General features: G+C 52.8%; 1 protein-coding gene across 1 annotated transcript; it reads right to left on the bottom strand.

Moving 5' to 3' along the window:
* Positions 1 to 71: 71 nt before the first annotated feature.
* SYT6 (synaptotagmin 6) lies at positions 72 to 14,794 on the bottom strand. The gene is made up of 6 exons (XM_026044220.1): positions 14,641 to 14,794; positions 4,333 to 4,654; positions 3,064 to 3,622; positions 960 to 1,080; positions 394 to 565; positions 72 to 249 (listed from the first exon to the last, which is right to left on the bottom strand). Exons 1-6 carry the CDS (start codon positions 14,792 to 14,794, stop codon positions 72 to 74), a joined length of 1,506 nt encoding a protein of 501 aa, XP_025900005.1.
* Between the last annotated feature and the right edge of the window lie 5,141 nt (positions 14,795 to 19,935).

Below are 19,935 nucleotides of genomic sequence, written 5' to 3'. Positions count from 1 at the left end.
CCTCCCCTCCCTCAGCCCTGCAGGCTGCATGGAGCTGCTCGGGGCACTGAGGCACTTGGGCGCCAGGGCACTCAGCAGGAGGGCAGTGCCCCACTCACCTCCTTGAGCGATTTCTTCCCCTCGGCCAGCGGGTGCCAGTGGGCGATGGGCTTGCGTGGATAGGCCAGCATCTCGTTCCAGTGGTCCCGGCCCAGCCCCTCAGCAGCCGTCCCAGCACGGCAAACCCCGATGACCTCGTTGTGGCCCACGCTGCGGGCGGGAGTGAAAAGTGCCCTAAGCTCCAGTGCCACAAGCAGCGCCTGGCAGGGACATCTGGTGATCCCGCCACCTCGCACTGCGCAGCGGGGCAGCGAGATGGGGCGAGTGGCTCCCAGCAGGAGCCCTCCCACCTACCGGTCATAGTCCATAACAGATATGAGCAGGCTGACTTGATCCATGTTTTCCGGGGGGATGTCAAAGATGATGGCCTCGTTGTAGGTGGGGTTCAGTGTGTTCTTCTTTATGGTGGTCTTCTTCTTCTTCAGCCTTCGCCCATCGCACAGCAGAGACACCTTGACGTATGGATCTGCAGGGCAGACAGGACAGGCCCTATGGGGATCGCTCTGCGCCCCTTTTGAGGGTTTGTCCATGGGCTCTTGCGTGGGGGACTGCAGGCAGAGGGGGCTGGCGCCTGCCTGGTAGAGCCTCGTGCCCCAGGACCTTCCAGCCCAGGGCAGCTTCCAGCCAGTGCACTGCTGCCCCTGCCCACCGCTGCCTGCAGGTGCCTGGGATGGTACCACACAGGCTCCTAGTGCAGATCCTGTCCTGCAATGCCCATTCACTGGCAAAGATACTGCTTTTCATGCCAGTAAGGGCAGCCCTGTCCCGGGGCAACCCGAGCCCCATTGCACTCACTACACCCCATGTCCCAGGCTGCAGCACCGTCCTGTGCCCAGGGAGCGGTCCTGTGCAGCACTTACCTGAGTAGCCAGTGATGTCCATTGCTTTGAGGTTCCTGCACTTGATGACGGTCAGTGTGAGCCGGCCTGCGGTCGGCAGGTAGCAAAGGGAGAACATGATCTCACCCAGGTCCACACTCTCCTGCAGCAGAGCAAAGCTTGGGTTATCTCGGCCCCGCACCACGTCCACAAGGGCCTGAGCCAACGGCCCCTCGCAAGCCCCACGCTCGCCGCGGGCACGAGGCACCCAGCCAACCCAGGGGCAGCCGGCACGTGGCACTGGGAGACATGCAGCCGTTTCTGCCCAAGGAGACGCTGGTGCAATTTACTATTTTAGTGCCCTGCAAATTAGTTTTCATGAGCAGCTTTCACCCAGACCAATGTGCCTGTTGCACGCTCACAAGCCATCCCAGGGTCACTGCCTTGCTGTGGGAGAAGCAAACCCAGCCTGAGACGCCAACAGGACTGGTATTACTAAATGGTTAGCAAACATCATGCTCTAGAGGCAGCAGGATGTTTCCCAAATACACTCCAGATGAGGAGAGAAATGCTTATTCTGCGTACAGAAATCCACCATCTGCAGCGACACAAACCTGTATTTGCAGAGGGAGCATTTGGGTCTCTTCACCACAATATAATGATCTGCTGGAGGGAAACTGTAGCTGTTAGTAGTAGAGTGGTGGAAGGAGACAGACATGTAAACGCACGTGGCACTTAGTGCTTTGCTAAATGTTGGGAGAGCAGCTCTTGTTGGCAAAGGAGATTTGCACCAAGCAATTTACTCTCACCCTCTGTAAGGCGAAGATTAGATATTTATTCCACTTAGACGTGCAGAATACTAACAAATGGTGTATAAAAATCCCAATTCTTGACAGAGACTTTCCTTGACTCTCAAATAAGTCAGTAATCTTCCCAAATGTGGGCAGTGCTGCAGAAACAGTGGCGGCTGAACATTTCTCATGCAGAGGATGCACAGCCACGCTGCGAGGAGCTGCAGAAACACTGGCCTGCGGTGCTGGTAGGTGAGTTTCATGCCCTGAATCCTAGCAGTAGTGGAAAGTTTAGATTAAATATTGAGGCATCATGACTAGAAGTGTTGCTGCTATCCCACAGGAAGGTTTCTGTGCAAGAAGCACAGATGCCACGTGCAGTGCGGAGTCCCTGCACACTGGTCCAGAGCAGCCTGGCGGGCACAAGGTGCTGGAGCCTCCTCTGCTCCTGCTGCTCTGGGCATGAAGCAGCCCCACATCCTTCCCTGGCTCCGAATCAATAACCTTTGCAACATGAAACCCCAAACATCTTACTGATTCACCACTGGTAGCTGTAAGCAAATAGGTGAGCACTGGTGATGTGAACAGTGCAAACCATGCCAAATGTGTCCCTATCTCCTGGCCCACATAACTGAGCGGATACGCTGTTAGTCACCCAAACCTTTCTACTGATTTTGTGCAACCTGTATTTATTCCTCTCAGTTTCAATAAAACAGCAAAATCTGGGGTGTGCTACAGCTGGCTGGGAGGTACTAGCAGGGCATTCACCCTCTGCTCTCTGCTCTTGGCTTCTTCCCACCTGCTTGGGTTTTTTTCTCCATGACTTAAGCTTTCTTGGGGTGAGCTATAGAAATGTCTGCTACTTCACACAGGAAAGTTAAAAAAATGCGTGACAGTTGAGGTTCTGAAAGGTAAATCAGCAACGTGGGCACCTCCTGCACTCCTGCAGGAATGACGTGCTGTTATTCGGAGGTTAATGCCCGTGCTATTGCGTGGAGGTCAGTGTCAACGCTCTGTGCCCAGCCCTGTGAGAAGGTGGCTTCCCCTGCTGCCTTAACCAGAGCTGGCAGGAACACGTCTTTCTCCTGCTTCCTTTCCAGAGGGAATTCTAGAGGGCTGATAGGTCCACACAAACCCAAACAGCTGCAGTAACACCAGGAGCAATGCTCCCAGCGCAGCAAAGCCCAGCCCAGCCAGTCCAAGTGCAGCAAAGCCCAGCCTGCTGCCAGGCCAGCGCTGCCGCTGCCGAGCAGCCCCTCGCCACTGCCGTGGGCGCGTGGAGGGCCCTGGGGACCACCTGGGACCACCCGGGACCAGCTGGGACCACCCCGTACGCCGCCACTGCGGGTACTCACGCTCGTGGCGTACTCTATGTCCTTCCAGACTGACGTCTCCCGGGACAGGTCGGAGGCCTCGAAGAGGTTCTCCAAGATGACCTCTCCGATCATGTCATGCCTGGAGAAGCGGTCGAAGTCAAAGACACTGAGGTGGAGCTTCCTGCTGGGCAGCTCCTCATGGGGCACAGGGAAGTGGAAAGCCTCGTCAAAGGAGGGGTTCAGCGTCTTCCTGTGCACCCGCGTCTGGAACTTGCGCTTCCTGTCGGGCAGCAGGTAGATCTTCACGTAGGGGTCTGAGCTGCCGCACAAGTCTTTGGCTGGCAGATCGAACGCCCTGAGGATCCGCACTGTCAGCACCTCATTCTCATAGTCGTACTTGAGAGTGAAGTTTATCTTCCCACAGGTTTTTGCTGCCTCTTTTTTGGGGTCCTCAGAGTCCACAGATTTTTGCTTATAGAGTTCGGGTTTTATGCGGCCGATGCTGGTGGGCTGCTCGGCCGCAGCGGGACCGTCCATGCCGTAGTCCATGCTGGCCATGTGCATTTGCCGAGGAAGGTGCCTCTTGAAGGAGATGTGCCTGCGCAAGGGGACGGGACAGCTGTGAGCCCCGCAGGGGCCTTCCACTCCTCTCCCTTAGCCTGGCACCAGGAGAGCGCAAGAATAAATAGGGCTGGTGCCCCTGAGCACTGCACAGACACTGCGTGTCCTGCAGAAAATGAGCATTAATGGGAGCAGCTTGCTAATCTGCAGCAAGCCGCGTTTTCACCCCCTACATCAGTAACAGCCTGTAGCTAAATAAAGGAGCCCAGTTCCCCTGATCAAGCCACAGGCAACACTGTGTGGAGGTTCTCTTACGGCTGCAAGATGCTGGCATTGCATTTCCTAATGGCAAAAGACATGCAGGGCTTTTCAAGTGAGAGAGGCATTGCCATCACTAAAAGAGGGTTTGCTCAAGGCACTGCTGCTTCCAGTCTTCCCTAGCAAATTCTCATCAAAAAGCAACACAGGTTTCTAGACAGGCAGAAATGTGGTGCCTCGTCCAGAAGCCATCCCCAGCACGGAGCGATGTGGAGCTATGTAAGCACACAAAGAGCTCGTCGTTTCCAGCCGTGTGCATGTCCCTGTCTGGGCCGACAGCCACCCCACAGCAAGGTGGGCTGTGTGGGGGCCACACAGAGCAGCTGGGTCCAGCCCCGGGCAGAGCCCCCAAATGCATCCACCCCTTGGGCTGCATTAAACATTGCTCCTCTGCCCATCCCTCCCGCGCGGAGCACGCGCCTCCCTCACCTGGTGGAAGAAGCGGGCTCCGTTGTCTGCCGCTGCATCCGTGTGCGCCGCATGATGTGATCCTTCATGGAGAGCTGCACCTCGGCAGGGATGTCTGGCGACGTGTGGCTGATCTTCACAGCGGCCTCCAAGAAGCTCATTGTGCCCGTGTCCTTGAGCTTGTCTGCCATGGTCTCCTTGCTCCGTGCAACCGCCAGGCTGGAGGAAACAGCCTTGTTCCTCCAAGGAACCCAGCACAGCTTCCAAAAGAGAAAGAGAAAAGCTGCCACCAAGGCGAGTCCACATGCAACCACCACCAGCGCAAGGAGGCTAACGGAGAGGTCTATGGAGGTGGCAGAGCCGGGGGACAGAAGGAAAAGAGAGAAGAAAAAGTGTGAGAAAGCCACATGTAAGAGATGGTGCAAGCTGACTTTTCATCTCTCCCAGGCTGGGAGGGTCCAGCAGATGTCCCAGCAGATCCCTGCCCCAAATGCACCTGGGAGCAGAGGGTATCTCCGGGGCTGCAAAGCATCCTCCTTGGCTTGCTCTGAGCAGAACGATGGAAGAGCACGACGACTGGGACGAGCTGCCATGCAGCACTGGAGAAACTGCTGTTCTTCTGCCTGGCAAAAGTGTTCAAACACCACACCAGCAAAAATCTCCCACAATGATCCTGAAAAGAAGACTGCTTTTGGACTATTAAAGTTCACCTCTTGCCCAGCTGTGGCGAATTAGAAAATCAACCCGCAAGCTGCTGATGCAGTGAAAACAAATATAGAAGGAGGCTGTGCAGCAGATATTGCACTCTTTTCCCTATTCCAAAGAGCATAGAGAAATCCAGAGAAAAAGATATGCAAGACCTCTAACTTTCTGAGTCACTTTTGCCTTGTGTGCTATATAGTGCAGCACTTGAAGCTTTTCTGGGGAGGAAAGAGCTTCCCTACATATGGCTGAGGAACCGGGAAAAAATGGAGAGCATGTCTACATGATCCGGGCTGTGAAAGCACTCACAGCTCTTCAGAAAGAGAAAACAGTGGTTGCTTTTAGCTCTTTTCTTACAATAAATGCCCAAATTCCCACCCAAACTGGCATTCCAAAGTCTGGATTGCACAGAAATATACATTCTTGTACGGAATAACCACCACCTCCTGTTGACTCCTGCTCCATACTGCTTGGATCACAGACAATTTGCTCTGCTATGTGAAACAGCAGCTGGTTCACTTGAACCCACAGACCAGGGGCCTGAGGCCCTTGACTGAATCCAGAGCTGAACCTGATTTCAGTAAAGTTAGTTGAAGAGAAAGACATGCAGCTAGTAAAAAGTGAGAGCTCTGTGCATGGAGCTAGATCAGACTGATGGTTAGATGGACAAATGAATATTTAATGTTTGCCCGTATGAGTTCACTGCACCTTTCCAGGTCAGGCCAAACTACACTTAAGGCAAACAAATTCTTATCTCCAAGAGCCCTAATAACTGACTCATTCAGAAGCTGTATTTAAAGCAGTCTCTCAAAACACATCCTTTCCAGGCAACTTCACTTTTAGTAGCTCATCTGGGAGGCTCACATCTGTACTTCACCATAGCTACTGTCAAAGTGATCCTTGAAATAGGCTTTTCCTGAAATAGCAATCATGGCAGCAAGCGCTCCGTGTACTCACCAGCCCAGCGCAGGGGCCAGGCTGCCGGAGCTCCGGCACCACAGCCGGGTGCACAAGCGGTGCCGGCTCCTCTGCCACAGCTACAGTCGTGCCGGGCAGCAGCACATCCTCCTTGGACACCTGATTAACGGTTCTCTCAGCCTGGAGCGCACAGAGGTGCCACTTTCCCATGGTTTGAGTTTAGTCTTGGAATCGTGCCCAGGATATTCAGGGAGTTTCGTAAGGACACTTTAGATGTTCTTTTTGCAAATATGTTTTCTGTTCCTGTTCTGATTCTTTTTCCTGCAAATGGTTTTAGCAATCCAATAATTTTTCCAGTCTCATTCCTTCAGACCCTTGTGAAACATCTGCCACTGAAGCCTGACTCAAGCACACAGAGACATCCAGAGCATGCATGGACAGACTTAGGCTCAGTGACAAGAAGCTACCCAAAAGATTTTCCCTGGGAAGCTTCTTTATCCATCTTAAAATTACTCCTATGACTATAACAGAGACGAGCTTTGAAGAGATAAATAATTATCACATTTTTTGCTGGCAGTGACGTCATCTGTGGGCACTGAGTCACCAATACCTTTATCAGCCTGTGAGGGTGCAGATGAAGCTAAAGACCAAGTCTGCCCACAGCTCCACTTCAAAGACTTGCGTGGCAAACACCCCGCAGGCTAATAAAAATAGTTTAAAAAATCCAACATCCCAACAGCAATGCTTTCAGGACAAATCTGCTTTGCAGATTACCAGCTCCTTTCATCAGCAAATAGCAGACGATACTACCAGCCCCCTCTTTGACCTCCCTTCCTCCTAGTCATTTAAATGCACAGGGTAAGGTCTTGCACAGAAGAGCCGTGGTGCAGAATCCATCGCTGATGGAAATTGTTGACGTGGCAGAAAAGTTCCTGCTAAGATGCTTCTCTCCACTGCAAAAACCCTACAGCTGGCACAGATCTCGCACACCGGACCCGTTAATGAGAAGCATCAGACGTCACCTGCTGTCCCTTCTGAAGAGCTGTTGCCCGCTTGCGAAAGGTTCCAGCCCGTGGCCCTTCTTGCTGAGCTGGCCATCACAGCGCATTTGACAGGACTCGCAGACACTTTTACGCATGACCTCCTCCTCCTCCTCTTTCCTCCAGCTCTCACATAAAGCACAAGAAGAAGAGACTGAGTTTTTACAGGCGTTTTTGAGTATCTGCCTTAGAGAATATTGGCTTGTCTGATGATCACTTTGAATTACCCAAGACTTGTTCTTGACTTATTAAACTTAAATATCAGTTGGACAGAGTTGACCTTAATAGATTTAATGAGCTTTCTCTTGCGACTGTGAAAATACCAGTTACTTTAGGAAATATCTAGATTTGAAACATTATTAAAGGACATTTGAAGCATGAACTGCAAAAACAAGACAATCTCTTAGCCGAAAGAAAAATGCTAATCTTGGCCATACGGCCAGATATTTCTCAAATGTTCTTGGCACCAAAGTAGGTCATGCCTATCCGCCCAAAGACATCTCCAGAGGCAGACAGGGACCAGAAGGACACTTTGGCCTGGGAAAACCACATTTTCGTGTGTTTGTATCACCCCAGCACTTACCTGTGTCAGTGTCCTCAAGACCTTGGGTGGGGAGATGGACAAGGAGCAGGCCATGGAGCTGGCTTGATTTCTTAGCTTGTCTTTTTTAACATCTTTGCAGTGTCTAATCACATTGCTACCTATGCCTACTGCAAAGCCTACAGGAGGGCTCAACACCGTCAAATGTCCTGGGAGGTCACAATGTTCTGGCGCCTTCCCCTGCCTTTCTGGGAGAGGTCAAGGTGGCCCAGAACATCAGGAAAGACCAGTGCAGCAGTTCAACGCTTTAAAGCCAAACGCAAAGGGGAATCCACTGTGGTTAGTCCAGCTCTTGCCTCCAGGGTCCAGCCCTCTGCAAGCAACTCATTAGTAAAACTATACATGTTGTCGCTTCTTAGATGGCAACTAACTAAGAGAATATGGTGGGACCACTCTCTAGCTTCATTTCCCTTATGACTTCAAATTACCCAGGCCAAGATACCAAAGGGAATAATTAGCAAAGTCCAATCAGAAAACGATTAATAATACGCCAAAGATGTGATTGCAACAGTCTATTAACTGCAAGACAATATTGGTCTAATTATGGCAACATTTACTTGTATTACTCTGAAGGTGTTTGTGCTGTCACTAGGAGATTCACAGATAATTCTAAGTTTAATGTGAAGAGCTATATTTAATATCTTCATGGATGTAATTTAGCTCTTCTTCCACCCACTCTCCACAGAGAAAACAAAAAGCGTTTGATGTCTCTCAGCCCTCGGGCATCCATTAGTCATCCCAGCCGCAGCCAGGGCCTGGGCAAAGTCAGGATCCTCGGAGCGGGAGTGCTGCGGGGCATGAAAAGACGAGCTCTGCAAGGCTGGAGCTAGCGCTGCCGGCCCTGGGCTACACTCCGGCTGCCAAGGCCGCTCCTTGGGCACCGTGGCCACGGGCACCCTCACACACGGGACGTCTGGTCCTGTTTTCTTTCCCTGGGTCACCTGGCTCTTCGGGCTGTCCCGAGGAGTGAAGGTCTTTGCTAGAACCCGGTTTTCCGTGCGGTTCATGGACCGTTCGTGCTGCTCCAGGCTCCTCCGTCCTTCATCCACCCATCCCGCTCTGCTCGGCAGCACAGCTCACGGGGTGCAGGGCGGGACAGGGGAGAGGGAGAAGTTTCCATTTAATCCTGGTTAAAGCCGTGTTTATTCAGCAACACTGCTCAGCTTTAAGGCTTGGAGGTGCTTCAAACAGACAGCGGACAAGGGACCCCCACCGAATGATAGCGTGATGCAGCAACGTCCAGTGGCTATGGAAAGAGCAGAAGGAGAAGGGCACAGAGCTGGGAATATTCCTGGGGAGTGCTGAGGGGAAAAGTCCCAGACTGCGCCAGTGGTGTGAGGAGAGCACCCAGATTCAGCATTTCTGAGAGGAAAGCGGCCATACGAGAACCCAGGTGCCGGCAGAGCCGCTCCAATAGACCAAATACTTCTGTAGTTTGGTTTCATCTGTGCTGTGCTGCAGACTACAGCCAAGTCATGGGGCTTGTCTACCACGCATAGTTCCCCAGAATGGGGTGAAAGCGGGAAGCACAGTTTCAGGCAGTTTTACATGAGGAACACTCAGTAAATCCTTGACCCTGGCTTAGTGCCAAGCCTGCCTCACAAGCTGCATTGCCCCGGGTGCCAGAGGCAGCCCCGGGACCCGGACGAGTCCCTGGGGGCTGGGTCTCATTTGGGCCCTGCGGCTGCGCCCGCTCGGCCTCCTTTGGCAGAAAGCAGCAGGTTTGCCCTGGTCGCGAGATGCCAGACACGGAGTCTGGCACCGCTGGCGCCCAGCAGCCTCCTCCGCAACGTGGCTGCGCGGGCGCCCGACGGCGCCGCAGCGTCACCGGCACCTCCCACGGCACCGGACGGGGACGGGGGCAGGAAGGCCCAGCCGGCCACGCTAGGCAGGGAGAAGCAATGTCCCCAACATTAATTTGCAGCTGCCACCAGGTTCCCACAAAAGCAGAGCTTACTGGAATGCAAACTACAAGCTTCAAAGGCAGGGATGAATCAGAAGCTATTTTGAGAGCAATTATATAAGATTATAAAGTTAAAAACATCTCATTATTGCACGTTAAGTATGAAGACAGCCTGCTCCACAAGGAGAACCTGGAAGGAACCAGCATCTTAGCCAGCCATGCCCCATGGTCCAGGCAAAAAGCTCCTCCTGATGGCCGGTCCAGCAAGGGCACCGTCCCTGCACAGCGGTAGGTCTTTGCACCCTTTGCCGACACGCAGCTCTGCAGGGGATGTGACAGGGAGAAAAAACAGAGCAGTGAAGTCTGGGCAACGTCCTGCAAAGCCATGCTCTCCATTGGTTACTTGAGCTGTTTTAACACCCACTTGCCACAGCTCTGCCCTAGACAGCATGACCCGAGCGCCAGGAGCTCTGAGGAAGCCCCTGAGGTCAAGCTGAACTCGCTTGCCGGGGATGGACCCTACACCCCAAGCTGTGGCACAAGCCACCTGCTCTCCGGTGCGCGGCCCCGCTTTGGGGACATCTCCAAGCCCTCCATCTGTCCTCAGCATATTGTGCTGCTCGGCCGGCAGTCCCTGCGCGGGAGGGACACGGGCGCCATGCCAGCACCGCTTTTGTAGCACGGGAGCTGCTCCCAGCAGCCACTGTTTGTTTTGCACTGTGCTCTCAGCTGCAGAAGCTCCGTTGCAAGGCTGTTGCACAGTGCAGAATGCCTCGGCTTGGGTTCCTGCATGTCCAGTCCCCGGTATCCGCACTGGCGCCAGCGCAGGTGATGCCTCCACCTATGCTGGAAGGATCCCACCTGGCATCCAGCAAAGTGTTGCTAAAACCAAACGCTTCAGTATTCCAGGGCAGCTTGCACTCTTGACCGTGATTTTCTTGCTAGGCTGCCAGAAAAACATATTTATCAAACTTTTGCTGGTGTGTGTGGCCAGAAGAAGCTCCAAGCTGGTAGAAATGCTGCATTTCTATGGCTAAAGTGGGAAGAAAATTGTTCTGAACTAGAGAAACATTTCCCAGGGCTTTAGGCTGCCTTGTGTCTCAATCAGCTGTTCTTCAGAGCATCATAACTGAGATAGTAACAGTTGTCACCGCTGTATTTCTAGCAGATGACAATCTAATGCACTGCTATAAGCCACGCAGAGGATAATCACAGTAGATTGCTGTGCCTTCACCCTGTGACATTCTCTCAGTATCGGCAAGGCTGTTACACTGAACATGCAGGGCACTGTGAGGGGATGTGTCGAGCTCGAAATCTCATCTTCTGCTGTGCAGCGGCCCTACCCTCCCCGGGGCAGCAGTGCCTAGGAAGCCTTGCCCAACCTCATTGAACTGGGAGATGTGTCGTCCCCTGAGCCCAGAAGCAGCAGGCAAAGGGCACAGCACTGCGGTCTGGACACTCCTGGGATGCACCAGCACTTCCAGGTGCAACATCAACAAAATGAGAAGCAAAATCTCTTCACTGTCTCCACAAGCAGGCTAAGACCCCAAACCCCACAGTTTCCTTATAAACCTTGGCCAAAGCTACTAGTGACATGGTTGGTGGGCGGCGGGTCCAGGGAAAAGAGGGGACTTGGGACAGCATAGCCCTGACTGATGCCCAGGCAGCTCTGACATCTCCCTGCCCTGCCTTGGCGGGTGGGTTTGGGCAGGAGGATCCTTCCCCGCAGATCCTCGACCTGTGGAGACTCAGCAGCACTGCAACCAAGCCCTTCAAAATGTCCCAGGACGGCGCATGGAGGAGGCCGGGCCCCCTCCTCCCTGCAGCCCAGCTCCAACCTGCCATGAACAGCAGCGCGGGCTGCAGCACGAGGCAGCAGGGAGCACCCAGGCACAGAGCCCCTGGCAGAGCAGCACCGCTCGCTGGGCCGTTCTGCAGCAAACCACCCTGGTGCCTGGTAGGCCAGCAGGAGCAGGAGGCCGGGGGGATCCGTACACACCCACGGTGCGGCGCACGGAACCCAGGCACTGCACGCAGTGCTCTGCAGCAGCCACGAGCATGCACGGAAAATCAAAGCAACACTTATTTTGCCAGGTACCCAGCTGTGCTAGAATTGGTGGACAATTATTAATCATCCGGAACCAAATAACCAAGATTTTGTGTCCCAGTGATTTTTGAAAAGAAGTGTTTCTGAAAGAGCTTGCATGAAGTGTATGTCTAGAATCCTGCCCCAGTCCCTGATGTTCAGTTTCCTGCAATATTGTCAAACACTAACGTTCTACCACATAGCAAACCAAAGTAAATATAAATGTGGCCCCAATTAGCATCTGCAATTGCCCTACATCTAAAACACCTGCAGGCAAACTTCTTCTTTTCCACAGTCAGTTTAATCTACAGTCACTCCAGATATCCTCTCCATCCCTCTAGGATGCCATTTTGCAATGTTCAGGGATAATTAGAGACAGTGCCTGGCACAGAGACGAATCCATTGCCTGAACAATGGCCAGTGTAAGTCACTGCTACGCTAGCGAGTGCTCTGAAGGCAGGAGATAAGGCTAATGCAGATAAGCCTCCCATTCTTGTGATTTACAAATAGAAAGATATATGCACACTATTTCCTCTGAAGAAGAGACCACAAATACTAAAACTAGAAAAAGATGCCTGACCAACATGAGATGGAAACAGGAGGTCCTAAGGAAGAAGAAGATTTACCTAGAAACATGAGCAGTAAGACATTTAAAAGGTTTGCAAAAAGCCCCAATAGCTGAGCTACAAAGTTAAATGAAGAATTACATTGGCACTGAGACACACACGGGGTCCGGGTTTCTCTCCGAAAGGAAGCGCATAGGTGAGACCGAGGGTTGCGATCACAGGGTGGGTGCACGGCAGGAGCACCTGCACCAGCAGACAAACATCCACAAGCAGAACGCGCTGGTGCCTCAGAATCTGCCTGCAAAACATCAGGGAAGATGGAGCAAGGCTCTGCCCCGATGTGAACCAAGGCACATGCCTGGTCTAGTGAAACCCAGGGGAAACGCTGAGAGCAAAAGAAAATGTTTCAACAGCAGAGACAAACTGCTGAAGCAAAATGTGTGTTAGGGCAAGGAGGGTCCGCGCTATAGCAGAAGGCAGAGGATGGATGAAGCAGCTCGCGGAAGGTGCACTCACCACGAGGGTGTCTGCCGCGCTGCGCAGCCCTCCGCGGCCAGTGCCCGCAGGCAGCGGCAGCTCCGCCGCCGTTCCTATGGAGTTGTGGCTGCAGCTCCTAGGGAGTTGCGGCTGCTGCTCCTATGGAGTTGTGGCTGCTGCTCCGTTCCGTGGCTGCTGCTCGGCGGCTGCTGCTCCCGGCTGCGCGAGCGGTGCCGCAGCTGCGCGGGGAAGGCACCAGGCAGCCCTGGGCACTGCCCTGCGCCGCACAGCGCCGGGCCCGCCGGAGCCGCCCTGCGCCTGTGCGTGCCGCCGGCTCCCCAGGCGTTTTCGGTGTGGGCAGCACATGCAGGCAGCTCTGGCACTTAACACGTGAGCACAGCTGCCTGCTCGCAGGCGGGCTGTGTAAACCACTTGTCTTGGAGCTGTGCCTCTGGTTTTGTGACTTCAGTCTCTTTTCAGTAGTAGTTTTGTAAGGGTCCCTGTCAGTAGCCAGATTTGAACCCGACACCTTGGGGATCGAAGTAGAGACCTGTTCCCTTGAGCTAGGTTGAACCCTGTGCACCAGCCCGGGCGGCGCCGGTCCTGCTCATGCACCCAACGTGGCCGAGCAGCGCGGTCCTTGCAGGGCTGCATTGCCCAGCCCAGAGAGCCTTGCCCCAGGACCCTGCTGCCCCAGGACCCTGCTGCATGCCTGCTCCCTGCAAACGCATGCTCCACTGATCAGCACTAGTTTTGCCTGGGGAACTTCAAACATGTTTACTGTTACAGAACTATATTTGCTCAAAAAGCACTTTACTAGTGATTCCAAGCGGAGTGTTGTTGCAGACACTGCGTTAACACAGGGTTCATCCCTATTTCATAACTAGTGGTTGGAAGTATCCCGTATCAGTGAAAAAGCTTTCCATCAATTTCCCTCCTCTCCAACAATCATATGAATATGAATCTCTCTCTCTCTCTATATATATATATATATAAGGAATATATGGAATGTATGCAATAATTATTTCCAAAGGAAATATTTCATAAGCAATTTCTCCATGCAAGCCCCCCCTTCCCCCTTCAATATTCCTGCTGTGAAAGAGCCCATATTGCACAAAATGCACCTGTATCTGCCTGCAGCAGAGGCAGTGGTGAACACAAGGCTTTCGTTTTAACGCATCTTTGGGAAGCATCAAGAGCTGCACTGCTGGCAATGTGACGTTTGGGAGGAACAGCTTGCTCTGTGGGTGAAATGTGGGAGGGCTGGGGCACATGGGATGGCAGTGGTGTATGATGGTGCAGGGACAGGGATGCACGGCCATCGTCTCCCCTGGTTGACTCCTTTGGCTGAGCGCCCTGGAGAAACGAACCCACAGTCTGTCCTGGAGTTGTGAGTAGTGGCCACGGTGGGTCCATCTGGGCCCTGGTCACCAGCTCCAGCACCACGCACGTCCGAGGAGTGGCAGGGCGGCTGCTGGCCATGGACACCTGGCCGGCTAACAGCAATGTGTGCTGAAGACATGGATGTTGAGCCCCCACAGCCCTGCGGCGGCTCCGGCTGCTTGGGGAGGTTCTGCATGCCATGAGCCGCTGCCGGTCCCCACCACAGGGAACAGAGAACACAGGGAGTTATTGGCCATGCGGAGAGCAGGGACAATCTGTCGGGCACCAGCACACAGGGCTTCAGGAACAGCAGGCACAAAGCCAAGAGCTTGTAGCACAATAAGCAGCTCAGGATACCTTACATGGGCTTTTTGCTACTGTTTTGCACAGCTGCGAGTCACGTTTTAGTAAAACTGGGAGCTTCCACCAAACTTCTGCGTTACCAGCCACAGCCTCCCGCCCCCCTGCCCCGACTGCAGGCACCAGGGCCAGCTGGGCAGCAGGTCGCACGTGGCAGCATCTGTCAGGACGCAGCAGCTCCAGGCTGTGCCCTGGGCAGGCAGCGAGAGCTCCCCTCCCTCCCCAGACGCAGGGCGCTCCTAGGCCCTAGGCCCTGCGCCACAGCCCACGCACGCCCAGCGTGGTGGCACTACCTGGCTCCGAGACGCTCAGGCTCTCTTCCGAGGACAGCAGGAGGAATTCCCGGCAGGAGCCCAGGTCCAGGCCAGGCAGGTTTTTCCTGCGGCACAGCTCGGTGACCATGCGCACTGCTCGCCGGCAGCGGCCCTCGTCCGTGACGCCCCTCATCTCCCACACCACATCCTCTGCCGCCACCTCACCACAGAGCCTCAAAGTCCCACGAGGAAGAAGCGTCTGTTCCCTGGAGCCCGGCCAGTCCCACGGTGCCTCAGTGGCAGCACCAGGGCCGACAGGGCTCCTGCTCCGCGGACCTCCCGCCGCCGCGTGGCTCTGTCCTGCCGCCTGCAGCCCTGGCGGGGCCGCGAGGCTCCCGCCGCACTGACATCAGATATGTGGTGGCTGCCAAGGCGGGCACCAGGCGCGGAACCTCCTCCCAAAGCCACTTTGATACTCGCCGTGTTACATCTTTAAAGATGCAGCCCAGATAATGCTGCTTAACCCTTTGTGCCTCCCTCACCACCCCAGCCCCCCAGGTGCAGCGACCCAAACACAGCCCAGACTGAGTTGCCCAAGAGGTGATGGCCAAATCATGCTGCTCGAGCACAGTGCATGGGCAGCCGGCTGCAGGGAGCACCGTGCGTGCAGAACTGCCACACGCAGCGTGAAAAGCAGCACATCTTATTGATTTCAGCACCGGCACACCGGGCTGCAGGTGGCAACAGAGACCAAGAATCCCTTCCCATTTTGCCGATCAAAGCTTTTAAGTTTTCTGTAACATTTTTCAAATCCTGCTGCAGTTTAGCAGACTGGTCACGCCAGATGCAGAGCTCCTGCTGAGCAGAGCACGGGGCTGACAGGCAGGGGAAAAGAAGCAGATAATCAGCAGTTACAGTTATATTCAGCAGAATGACTTGTTGCAGCTTCTAGAGAGGAGCTCATGCAAATCTAGTGAGCATCCTGGAGAACCAGGGACCGGGTGCCGGGTCCGGCAGCCCCCCATGTCTCTTCGCTTTCTGCTCCTGTGCTCACGGTATCTGCTAATTGCTGCAGTCCCAGGGGTTGCAGACGCACTGGCCCCAGCCGCATTCCGGCACCCAGAGCTGCCTGAGGCCGCACGGCTGTGCATGCTGCTTGCTTACACAGCACTTCTTCCTCCAAAACTTCTGCTGCCATGACAACGGGATAAGAATCTTCTTTTACGGCAGCAGGGTCCTGCGAGGAGCCATGCAGAGCTGCTCCACATCAGCAGCCAGCACAGCCAGTGCAGTCCATGCTGCAGAGCTGCAGGCAGCCCACGGGGGCTGGAGCCTCCCCATGCACAAGGACGAATCCCTGGGGCGGCACATCGGGTGGGGAGGGATGTGTGCGCAGCTGCGGCATGTGCACATGCAGAGCTGTGGGACATGGACACGCAGGGTGGGGGCCATGCGCCAATAGAGCTTTGAGACAGGCACACAGAGGTAGGAGCCAGCTCTGGCCTTAACCTTAGAGAGATTTCAACAGGAAAAAAAAAAAAAAAAAAAAAAAAACCAGAAAAAAAAAAAGGTTAATATCCAACTGAGAGCTTGTAACACAGAGATCAATAACAAAATTGAATTATTTGGAAAGACAGAAGCTAATTTTATTTCAAAGATAATACCAAGAATGTTTTAGTTAAATTTAAAGTCACCTTGGGCTAATTATTCACTTACACTGCAGAGAAGCCCAAGCTGCCGGGTTGCAAGAGGGACCCCGATGGGAGCACGCAGACACTCAGGTTTGTTTCTTTGGAAGGCAGAAACAGATGCCTCTGCTCCCTTCCTCGCTGCAGCAATCACAGACACCGCTGCTGCTCAAGACACAAGGCAGGAAAATGGCCAGGAGACCCCACTGGAGCCGTGGCTGTGTCCCGACCTGCTGGCTGTCTGCATTCAGTCCCAGTCTTCAGGAAGAAACATCCTAAACTGATATCTTCAACAGAAAATGAGTTGTAAGCTCGTCTCCACCCACTCTATGTTTATGAAGCATTTCCCATATTCTAATTATTTTATCCACTCCCAGTGGAATCTAGGGAACAAGAGTGCAAACACAACGGTACAGCCAAGCCCTGCACTGAACCTTCTCTTACAGCATGGAAAAGGGATCTCCGATGACCCTTCTCTCTCAGTCTGGAGTCAGCTTTCCCCTGGCTGTGCCAACCAGGCCATTGCCTTTCCAGGCAGGTGTTGCTGCAGCCGAGCCCGGGCCATCTGCAAGAGGGGCCTGCGTGCCTCCTTGCTGGGCCCACAGACCTTGTGGCCCTGCTCCATGACCTCCAACAGCAAAACCTGGCCATTGCCATCAAGCCCCAGGGTCCTCTGAGGACAGATCCTGCCTGGCCTGCTGAGTGCAGCAGAGCTGCATCCCAGCTCACTATCATGTGGACCTGGGAGCAGTCCTCCTGCTAGCAAAGGACAAACTCCTAGCAGCCTAACAGGCGCCTTCCAAAGGTCACAGCTGACTGAAACCCTGGCAATCATTTCCATTCCCAGAGATCTTGGTAGAGAAACAGCCAGTGCAGCAGCCAGGAGCTTCCCAGGCCAGTGGTTCCTCTTATATCTACAGCCCCACGTCCTGCATGCGTGCCCCACATCTCAGCCGCACGCCCATGTACCAGGCCACGGGCGCGTGCTCTCAGACACGCTTCTGTAAGAGGGCAGGAGGGAGGCTCCTTGCACGCATACAGGTTGATAGAGTCTCCAGGCCCAGCAGTTACATTATTGAATTTCTACTGAATTGAGTCTGCAGCAGCAAACAGCAGAGCCTGAGACGCTTGGCTCTGCTAAGACACGAGGCAGCTGCTGCCTTTGGTGGATCTGGAGGATGAGATTAAAATTGGGCAGCAGATGAGCTTCGTCTGACACAGGCACCGTTCACCCAGGAGCAGCCACACAGCACATGGTGTCCAGCCGCGATGAGAGGGGGGTGGCCAGGAAGGGGGTGCCTCCCTACGCTGCGCCAGGAGCCACCCAGGACCCGGCCTGAAGCCCCCATGAGAGTGGGGATCCGTCCGGTTGCTGCTCCTTGCTCTGGTTCTGTCCCGGCAACGTCCCAGGCATGAGGAGCAGCGTGGCGAGGCGAGAGGCCCAGGCAGGAGGTGCAGGCCCTGCTCGCTGCCCCTCACTCCTGGCGGGAGCCAAGGCGCTGCCGCCTCTGCTCCGGCTCCATCTGGTGACATCCAGGATACAGGCGTTGGGGGACCGGGCACCGCGGCACCCCAGTCCTGCATCCCCACAACAGCCCCACCAGCAGCCGCCGCTCCCAGCGCTTCACTCGGCCCCGCGGCCACAGGGACGCAGTCGCAGGGACCTGGTCAGAGGCTCCCAGCCATTCCTGGGGAGCAGGAACCGCAGCGGGGAATCACTCCTGTTGCTGTGGGCTGGCGGACACGTGAGGAGTGGCCTTCAGATGGCGCTGGGGGGGCCCTGGGCCTGGGGGTTCCCCTGCCCCGGTACCTGCTGCTCCCTCCGTGCCCTCATCCCTAACTCGGACCCAAACTGCGGATCAGGTCCGGAGCTCAGTGTTCTCCATCTCTAAGCCGCCCCTTGCCCAGACCACAGAGCTGCCGCTGTCATCGTAACCGCTGCAGTTACATCTCGCTATGGTGTTTAGCCAAATTTCCTTCTTTCAAGTATCAGGAACCTCTGTCACTGCTGAGGTGTGAGGACTAGGATGATCCAACCCAGATTTGCAAAAAAAAAAAAAAAAAAGAAACTCAAATGGAAAGATTTTTTTCATTTTTCTAATTTAATAGAAATAACAAAAACAAAATGGTTTTCAAACAAGGCTTTAAACTGATCTAATACAACTTCTACACCACATTCTAGAGCATTTAACAGGAAATATTTACAGGCAGCTAATGTATTAAATAACCATGGAAAGAAAAAAATGTTTTTTTTAATTACACACCAGCAAAAACACAGTAACAGAACATTTAGAAACTGTAACCTTATTAAAAAATAAAAGTTAAATATAATTATTCAGATAATATAATACCACAGAAACAGCACTTTTTTGAAGAATCATATTAAAAGATGGGCAGAGTTTATGATGTGCAAAAAGGTACCAGCTTAACTACTGGAAGCAAGAAATCATCAAAGAATGCCATGATTTTAACCTTTTTCTGAATATGCATACATGTAAAAGAGGCTTTCAATGCACAAATCTTCATAGGTTTACATACACAGTTCATGGTGTTAGGAATCTAAGAAATCCTCCATTTGCAGGCCATTAGCAGACATGCATTCTTTTATTTTGGAAACGCAGCTCACACTCTACATGAATGCCGCAATGAGTCAAACTTAGAAAATTATTTTAGTACCATTCCTTGTACAAATTCAGTGAATTCTAAAGAAAGCAGCCTTGAGCTGTTTGATCACTCAATAGAAAAGGCCAAAACCGCATTTCATACATTTAATAGTTCATTTATAATAAAGATACCCATATTAACTACCATTTTGGAAAACTAATTCAATTTAAATACATTAGAAAGCATATAAAGTAGAATCCCCATAGGTGAACACAGGAACTAGATGGAAGAGTTACTGTACAAGCATTTTGAGAAAAAAAAAAACACCATATGTGAAGATACAATGCATAGCATATGTTCAGTCTGAAATATGTCTATGTAAACTGTGGCATATAAATTTTTTTTAAAAAAGTACCTCCGTTATTTACTCAAACACCTACTTTTTAAAAAAATATGTAACTTTCCCCAATTTTTAAAATAAAATGCCACACTATATTGTTAATAACTTCTGCACACTTATTTTTAAAAGCTAGACTTGGTGATATGCATACAAACTTCCCTATAAAATCACTATCCAAAGGAAAGGATTCCTGCCATGCAAAGAGGCAACAGACAAAGCAGTTTTATTGCTTTTTCCAAGGAAGAGAGTAAGAAAAAGAAGAAAAAGGCTCCTCCAGTACAATGGTCCGCACAGCTTCAGGACACTCCTGCCATCACCTAAGCTCCCAGAGGTCAGCGATAAACAGGGCTGCACAACAGGCTGCTGAATACGAGCCAATTTGAGAGACTCCTGTTTGAGTGGCTTGCAGAAATGTTTATAAAACATTTAATTGCTCCAGTACCGCCTATACCAACATGGTCAGATGTCACCAGTAACAGCAATGGCAACATCTCATAAAAAGAACTGGTCTATAATAGAGCATTTCTACTTTCAAAAGTTTGGGGAACACTACTTTTTTTGGATGGTCACTGAACCATATTACACTGTTGACCACTTAATTCCAGGGCATAATTGAACAAAAGGTCTGAACCTATTCAGATG

The sequence above is a fragment of the Nothoprocta perdicaria genome, unplaced genomic scaffold (assembly GCF_003342845.1).
Source record: "Nothoprocta perdicaria isolate Ctin4 unplaced genomic scaffold, notPer1 scaffold_353, whole genome shotgun sequence".
Taxonomy (NCBI): domain Eukaryota; kingdom Metazoa; phylum Chordata; class Aves; order Tinamiformes; family Tinamidae; genus Nothoprocta; species Nothoprocta perdicaria.
Note: the sequence above shows the minus strand (reverse complement) of the source record. Positions and strands in the feature narration are given on the sequence as shown.

Bases quoted from the DNA above. Each gene is read 5' to 3' on its own strand.
- SYT6 (XM_026044220.1), bottom strand. From the start codon at position 14,794: ATGAGGGGCGTCACGGACGAGGGCCGCTGCCGGCGAGCAGTGCGCATG. The intron at 3,623-4,332 runs GTGAGGGAGGCG...CCCCTTGCGCAG, and splicing joins GAGCCCGCTTCTTCCACCAG to GCACATCTCCTTCAAGAGGC. The intron at 566-959 runs GTAAGTGCTGCA...TCTGCCCTGCAG, and splicing joins GGACATCACTGGCTACTCAG to ATCCATACGTCAAGGTGTCT.